The sequence below is a fragment of the Chiloscyllium plagiosum genome, chromosome 43 (genome assembly GCF_004010195.1).
Source record: "Chiloscyllium plagiosum isolate BGI_BamShark_2017 chromosome 43, ASM401019v2, whole genome shotgun sequence".
Classification (NCBI taxonomy): domain Eukaryota; kingdom Metazoa; phylum Chordata; class Chondrichthyes; order Orectolobiformes; family Hemiscylliidae; genus Chiloscyllium; species Chiloscyllium plagiosum.
Window position 1 is genome coordinate 14,485,004 of NC_057752.1, and position 7,738 is coordinate 14,492,741.

General features: G+C 48.6%; 1 protein-coding gene across 1 annotated transcript in view; it reads right to left on the reverse strand.

Annotated features, from left to right (window-relative positions):
- LOC122543268 (natural resistance-associated macrophage protein 2-like) overlaps positions 1-7,738 on the reverse strand; it is a 71,539-nt gene that overhangs the window by 55,258 nt on the left and 8,543 nt on the right. Inside the window, exons 3-4 of the mRNA XM_043681747.1 lie at positions 7,420-7,544; positions 3,590-3,712 (exon numbers count right to left, since the gene is read on the reverse strand). Of these exons, the coding sequence (XP_043537682.1) occupies positions 3,590-3,712; positions 7,420-7,544 (248 nt within the window). The remainder of the gene's footprint in view (positions 1-3,589; positions 3,713-7,419; positions 7,545-7,738) is intronic.

Below are 7,738 nucleotides of genomic sequence, written 5' to 3' on the forward strand. Positions count from 1 at the left end.
CTGTACCTCTTATGCTCACATCCAAATCATTTATATAAATGACGAAAAGTAGTGGGCCCAGCACCGATCCATGTGGCACTCCACTGGTCACAGGCCTCCAGTCTGAAAAACAACCCTCCACCACCACCCTCTGTCTTCTACCTTTGAGCCAGTTCTGTATCCAAATGGCTAGTTCTCCCTGTATTCCATGAGATCTAACCTTGCTAATCAGTCTCCCATGGGGAACCTTGTCGAACACCTTACTGAAGTCCACACAGATCACAACTACCGCTCTGCCCTCATCAATCTTCTTTGTTACTTCTTCAAAAAACTCAATCAAGTTTGTGAGACATGATAGCCAAGTTGACTATCCCTAATCAGTCCTTGCCTTTCTAAATACATGTACATCCTGTCCCTCAGGATTCCCTCCAACAACTTGCCCACCACTGAGGTCTATAGTTCCCTGGCTTGTCTTTACTGCCCTTCTTAAACAGTGGCACCACGTTTGCCAACCTCCAGTCTTCCGCTACCTCACCTGTGACTATCGATGATACAAATATTTCAGCAAGAGGCCCAGCAATCACTTCCCTAGCTTCCCACAGAGGTCTAGGATACACCTGATTAGGTCCTGGGGATTTTTCCACCTTTAACCATTTCAAGACATCCAGCACTTCCTCCTCTATAATCTGGACATTTTGCAAGATGTCACCATCTATTTCCCTACAGTCTATATCTTCCATATCCTTTTCCACAGTAAATACTGATGCAAAATATTCATTTAGTATCTCCCCCATTTTCTGTGGCTCCACACAAAGGCCACCTTGCTGATCTTTGAGCGACCATAATTCTATTAGCTTTAAAACAATTAAAGTTTAAAACTGGGACAGGGTCAATTTTGATAGTGTTAGGAAGGAACTTTCAAAAGTTGATCGGGAGGGGCTGTTTGCAGGTAAAAGGACGTCTGACAAGTGGGAGGCTTTCAAAAGTGAGATAATGAGAGTTCAGGGACAGCATGTTCCTGTTATTGTGAGGGGGAAGGCTGGCAGGAGTAGGGAAACTAGGTGACTAGAGATATTGAGGCTCTGGTCAAGAAAAAGGAGGCATATGCCAGACATTGGCAGTTGGGATCAAGTGAACCCCTGAAGGAGCATAGGGGATGTAGGAGTATGCTTAAATCAGGAGGGCTAAAAGGGAACACAAGAGAGCTTTGGCAGGTAAAGTTAAGGAGATCCAAAGTGATTCTACAAGTCTACTAAGGATAAAAGAGTAACTAGGGAGAGAATAGACACCCTTAAAGATCAACGAGGCCATCTGTGTGTGGAACCGCAGGAGATGGGTGAGCTCCGAAATGCATATTTCACATCAACATTTGCTCTGGAGAAAGACATGGAAGCTAGGGAGCTCAGGGAAATAAACGGTGATGTCTTGAAACAAGTCCACATTACAGAAGAGGAGGTGCTGGAGGTCTAAAAATGCATAAAGGCAGATAAATCCCTGGGACCTGATCAGGTGTATCCCAGGACATTGTGGGAAGAGATTATGGGCCCCCCAGCAGAGATATTTCTTTCATCAATAGCCACGTTTGAGGTGCTGGATAACTGGAGGGCAGCTAATGTTGAGCCATTATTGAAGAAAGGCTGTAAGGAAAAGGCAGGGAACTATAGGCCGGTGAGCCTGATGTCAGTGGTGGGTAAGTTGGTGGAGGGGATTCGGAGTGACAGGATTTAAAGCATTCTGGAAAGGTGAGACCTGATTCAGGATAGTTAGCATCGCTTTGTGCGTGGGAAATCATATCTCACTAACTTGATTGGGTATTTTTAAGAGGTGACTGAGAAGGTAGATGAAGGTAGAAGATTGACGTTGTTCACATGGACTTCAGCAAGGCCTTCGACAAGGTCCCGCATGGTAGACTGGTTAGTAAGGTTACCTAACCACCTTACCATACATCAACGAAGTCTCGGAAATGATAGCCAGACTACTAAGACCTCTCGGAATCCTGATAGCACAAAAACCCACCAACACTCTCAAAGAAAAGGTAACAAACTTAAAAGATTCAGTACAACCCATGGACAAAACCAACGTAGTCTACAAAATTCCATGCAAGGACTGCCACAAACACTAGTAGGACAAACAGGAAGAAAGTTAGCCACCAGGATACATGAACACCAGCTAGCCACAAAAAGACACGACTCTCTCTCCCTCGTAGCCCTACACACGGATGGAAAAACTACCAATTTGACTGGGACAACACATCTATCCTGGGACAGGCTAAGCAAAGACATGCCAGAGAATTCCTAGAGGCCTGGCACTCCAACCACAACGCCATAAACAAACACATAGATCTAGATGCCATCTATCAACCCCTCAGGAAACAAACAGGAAATGACATCACCACAAACCCCAGAAACCCCATCCAGGAGAACGATATAAATAGAAAGCAGGAGACAACAGCTTCACTTCACTTGGAGGTCGCCACTGATGATGTTACCTAGCCAGGTAATGAAACGTCTGGATATCAAACCTACAGCTCAGCGAGCAAACCTAGACCCTAAACAAGGGTCAGTGCTTGGTCCACTGTTGTTCGTCGTTTATATGAACAATTTGGATGAGAGTATCAGAGGCCTGGTTGGTAGGTTTGCTGGTGACACCGAAATTGGTGGTATAGTGGAAAGTTCTCTACAAGTACAAAGGGATCTTGATCAACTGGGCCAGTGGGCTGGGGAGTGGCAGATGGAGTTTAATTTTGATAAAAGTGGGGTGCTGCATTTTGGTCAGTCAAACCAGGGCAGGACTTACATAGTAAATGGTAGGGCCCTGCAGAGTATTGTTGAACAGAGACACCTAGGGGTGCAGGCGCATCATTCCTTGAAAGTAGCATCACAGGTAGACAGGCTGGTGAAGAAGGTATTTGATACGCTTGTCTTCATTGGTCAGAACATTGAGTGCAGGGGTTGGGACGTCATGTTACGGCTGTACAAAACCTTGGTAAAGCCACATTTGGATTATTATATACAAATCTGGTCACCCTGCTATAGGAAGAATGTTATTACATTGGAAAAAGGGCTAAAAAGATTTACAAAAATGTTACCGAGACTGGACGGTTTGAGTTATAAGGAGAGGCTGAATAGACTGGGGCTTTTTTCTCTGCAGCGTGGGAGGATCAGGGTTAACCTTAAGAGGTTTATAAAAACATGAGGGGCTTAGATAAGGTGCAGAGAAAAGGTCTTTCCCCTCGGATGGGGGAGACCAAAACTAAAGGGCACAGGTTTAAGGTCAGAGGGGAAAGATTTAAAAGGAACCCAAGTAGCGATTTTTTCACGCAGAGGGTGGCGCGTGTATGGAACAAGCTGCCAGACAGGTACAGTGACAACATTTGAAGACATCTGGGCAGGTACACAAATCGGGAAGGTTGAGAGGGATGTGGGCCAAATGTGGGTAAAGTGGGACTAGTTCAGTTCAGGAAACCTAGTTGGCCTGGACGAGTTGGGCCAAAGGGTCGATTTCTGTGCTGTACGACTCTCTGACAGATCATTTTTGTGCGCAGAATTTTAAACAAGTGAAAAACCATTGACACAATGGGGACACTTTCCCAACAGAGAGAAGGACGTACCTTAAATCCTGCAATAGCCCCAGACTGAAGGTCAGATTCAATGTTTCCTGGATCCAGGTATGCAATACTCATCAGAAAGCCAGGCCCTGTGAAGGCCCAGAGCTTCCGAAAGCTTAATCGAGTCTGTCGGGGAAAAGAAAGACCAGTCACTTAGACAGGAGACAGCTTTGTTTCCCGCCTTATTTATTGCTCTCCTGACACAATGCTTGACATCTGGCATCCCCACTAAACATTCGCAGGACAATAAACAGAGGTCAAGTGATGTAATTGAGGTGGTGCACCTTGTGGGGAAAAGGAACATTGCCAGGGTGACCACCCAGGAGGAGGCTCGACATAAAGGTATCACTGCAGGGTCTGATGGTGGAAAGCCGCTACTTGGGTGCCGACGCACACCAGGGACTGACCGCCCTCCTCAACAGGGGAACGTGGAACCTGAGCTGTGACCCAGTGCGTCTTTTTGTTCCAGAAGAAATGAACCAATGTTCTCTGGATGTTTGTGACAGTAGGAGGGACCAAAGGGACGAGCCGGTACCACAACGTGAAGGCCACCAGCTGGTTTATGACCAGCACTCGACTACTGTAAGACAGAGGTCCTGGGCCTCATTCACCGCCGCTCCATCACCACCAGATGCCTGGAGGAAGAACGCCTCATCTTCCGCCTCGGAACACTTCAACATCTCTCCACGCTTCAGGCTCTCTGCCTTTATTCCTGATGAAGGGCTTTTGCCTGAAACGTCGATTTTGCTACTCCTTGGATGCTGCCTGAACTGCTGTGCTCTTCCAGCACCACTAATCCAGAATCCTGTAAGACAGAGTCAAGATTAGAGTGGTGCTGGTAAAGAACAGCAGGTCAGGCAGCATCCGAGAAGCAGGAAAATCGACATTTCGGGCAAAAGCCCTTCGTCAGGAATGAGTGGATCCTGTAAGACAGCACTGGGAGCAGTCCTGTCCATGGCCTAGGTGAGCTGAGACTTTAGCCTCCAGCTCCCGCCAATTTTCCGGCCAGGATTCCTCAGCCCGGATAGAGGAAATGGGTGAGACACCAGCTTAAAATAAGTGCGAATTTAACAGGAGCTTTAAGCAAGAATTTAAAATTGAGACTATCAATCAGTGGCTATTAACTCAAACACCTCTCCTTCCCCAAATAAAGGTGTGAAAGCCCTCTCTTAGAATAGAATAGAATAGAATCCTGACAGTGTGGAAACAGGCCATTAGGCCCAACAAGTCCACACTGACCCTCCAAAGAGTAACCCATCCAGAACCATTCCCCTACCCTATTATTCTACATTTACTCCTGACTAATGCACCTAACCTGCACTTCCCTGAACACTATGAGACAATTTCCCATGGCTAATCCACCCTAACCTGCACATCCCTGGACTGTGGGAGGAAACTGGAGCACCTGCGCAACCATGGGGAGAATGTGCAAACTCCACACAGACAGTCGACCCAAGAGTGGAATCGAACCCGGGTCCCTGGCGCTTTGGCGGTTTGCAAACATTCACAAGGAGACAACAGAAGCAAAGAAGGTGTGCCTATGGATAATTGACAGCTGAAGGAGCCAATGAGGAGATAGTGGGAGGTGCCATAAATGTCCTTGGTCCTGAAGAACCAATGAGAGATCGATCATGTTTCTCCTGCCCAGAACCTATTGTTGACCTATTGTCTCCGCCTGCTCCTGGCCATCCAAGCTTATCATGTCCTCCTAACTCAACTCCATCCACGCCCCTTTGGTCCAGGAACTCCCCACCTACGTTTGGGACACAACCCATATCCTCCACATTCTCCAAGACTTTCAATTCCCGGCCCCCAACACCTCATCTTCACCATGGACATTAAGGCTCTTTACACCTGTATTCCCCCTGACACCTTCCACCCCGCCCACAAACTCACTGAGACGATTTCCAACATTCCCAGGACCTCTCTGTTTCCATTTCCAGAAACCAACTCACCACCGATATCCATTTCAAACCCACAAACTCCCATAGCTGCCCCCTGTACAAAATGTCATTCCTAATTCCTCCCAATTCCTTTGCCTCTGCTCCTAGGATGAGACGTTCCACTCCAGCACATCCTAGATGTCTGAGTTTCCCCCTCCTCGGTAATTAAGGATGCCCTCAATTGCATCTCCTACACTTCTGCTGGCACGGTGGCTCAGTGGTTAGCACTGCTGCCTCACAGCGCCAGAGACCCGGGTTCAATTCCCGCCTCAGGCAACTGTCTGTGTGGAGTTTGCACATTCTCCCCGTGTCTGCGTGGGTTTCCTTCGGGTGCTCCGGTTTCCTCCCACAGTCCGAAAATGTGCAGGTGAATTGGCCATGCGAAATTGCCCGTAGTGTTAAGTGAAGGGGTAAATGTAGGGGAATGGGTCTGGATGGGTTGCTCTTTGGAGGGTCGGTGTGGACTTGTTAGGCCGAAGGGCCTGTTTCCACACTATAAGTAATCTAATCAAACCCCCTCCCTGCCAACAACGATAAGGGTAGAGTCCCCCGGTCCTCATATACCACCTCAACAAACTCCAAATCCAACGCGTCATCCTTCACCACCAATAATCAGATCCCACCACCAAAACAATATTTCCTTCCCCACCCCTATCTGCTTTCCATAGGGACCGTTCACTTCATGACTTCCTTGTCAACTCTACACTCCCACCAACTTCTCCTTCCCACCCGGTACCTTTCCCTGCAACTACAAGAGGTGCATCACCTGCCCCCTACACCTCCCCTCTGACCTCCATCCAAGGCCCCAAACAATCCTTCCAGATCTGACAGAGATTCACCTGCACATCATCCTGGTCTATTGTATCTGATGCTCCCAATGTGGTCTCCTCTATATCGGGGAGACCAAAAGCAGACTCGGGGACTGGTTCGCCAAGCGTCTGCGCTCCGCATGTACCAACTGACCCAACCTTCAGGTTGTCATCCATTTCAGCTCCAGCTCCCCCTCCCCCTCCCCTGGTGACATGTCCATCCTTGGCCTCCTCCACTGTCAGAGTGAGGCCAACCGCAAACTGGAGGAACACCGCCTTATATGTTGCTTTGGGAGCTTACAGCCCAATGGATTAATATAGAATTTACCAGCTTCAAAATCTCCTCCCTCCAGCCTTATCCCAAGCTCAGTCCTCACCCCCGTCCTCACCTCCCCGACCTGACCTAACCTGTCCATCTTCCTACTCTCCTATCTACTCTACCCCTCCCCAGCTGTCTAATCACAATAACCCCCAACCTGCATCCCCCTATCAACATCCCACCTACCTTTCCCCCAGTCCCACCCCCTCCTCCATTTACTTTCAGGAAACTCTAAACTCCACACAATCACCTGAGGGTGGAATCAAACCCATGTCCCTGGTGCTGTGGGGCAGCAGTGCTAATCACTGAGCCACCGTGCCACGCTGTGCTGCGCACTTTGGTAAATGTTGAGGGTGTATGCAAAGATATGTGTTGGGGTGTGTGGCATTGTTGGTTAGAAGGGGTTTGTTTGTGGGGCAGAGTGGTACTTTAGGGATGGTTGTGGGAGGTGTGTGTGTTCAGATGGGGATCTTGTCTCCACGTGATACACTGGGGATTAATTGAGCAAGAATGCTTCCCATCGCATAATGACTTCAGGAAAGGCAGGAGGTTTGATTGGGAATCATCCATCCTGCTGTCTTGCTGACAGTAAAACCCACTGACCTCTGTCAACCCTGACTGCTCATGCAGTTCCTCTGTGCTCTGTTGTCATAAGGAGGGTTCGGGACCCCTGAACTCTTTTGATTAAGTTTCGCATCAAGCCTGATTTCGATTTTTCTCAGACTGGCTCCTCTGCCTGACAACACGGGGCAGTGCACTCACCGAGCTGCTATTAGGAACAGGGATTTTCTCCTCCTGATGAGTATCAAATGGCATCTCTGCAGTCATGAACGTCCCTGTCAAGCTGATTTGGGTGCAACTGGTGTCGATCATTTTGGGAGGCTGTTCTGGAAACAGATTGAGGTACTTCATCAGGCAGGCAGACACTGAGTAGCACTGGAAAGTGCAAGAATGACCCCCCCACCCCCACCCCCAACCATGAGCCCGGCCCACATGGACTCTCCGGTGCCCCTCTCACTCAGCAACCCTTCTTCCTTCACTCTTCGCCCCACCACCCCCCCCCCCATGACCCCTACCACCA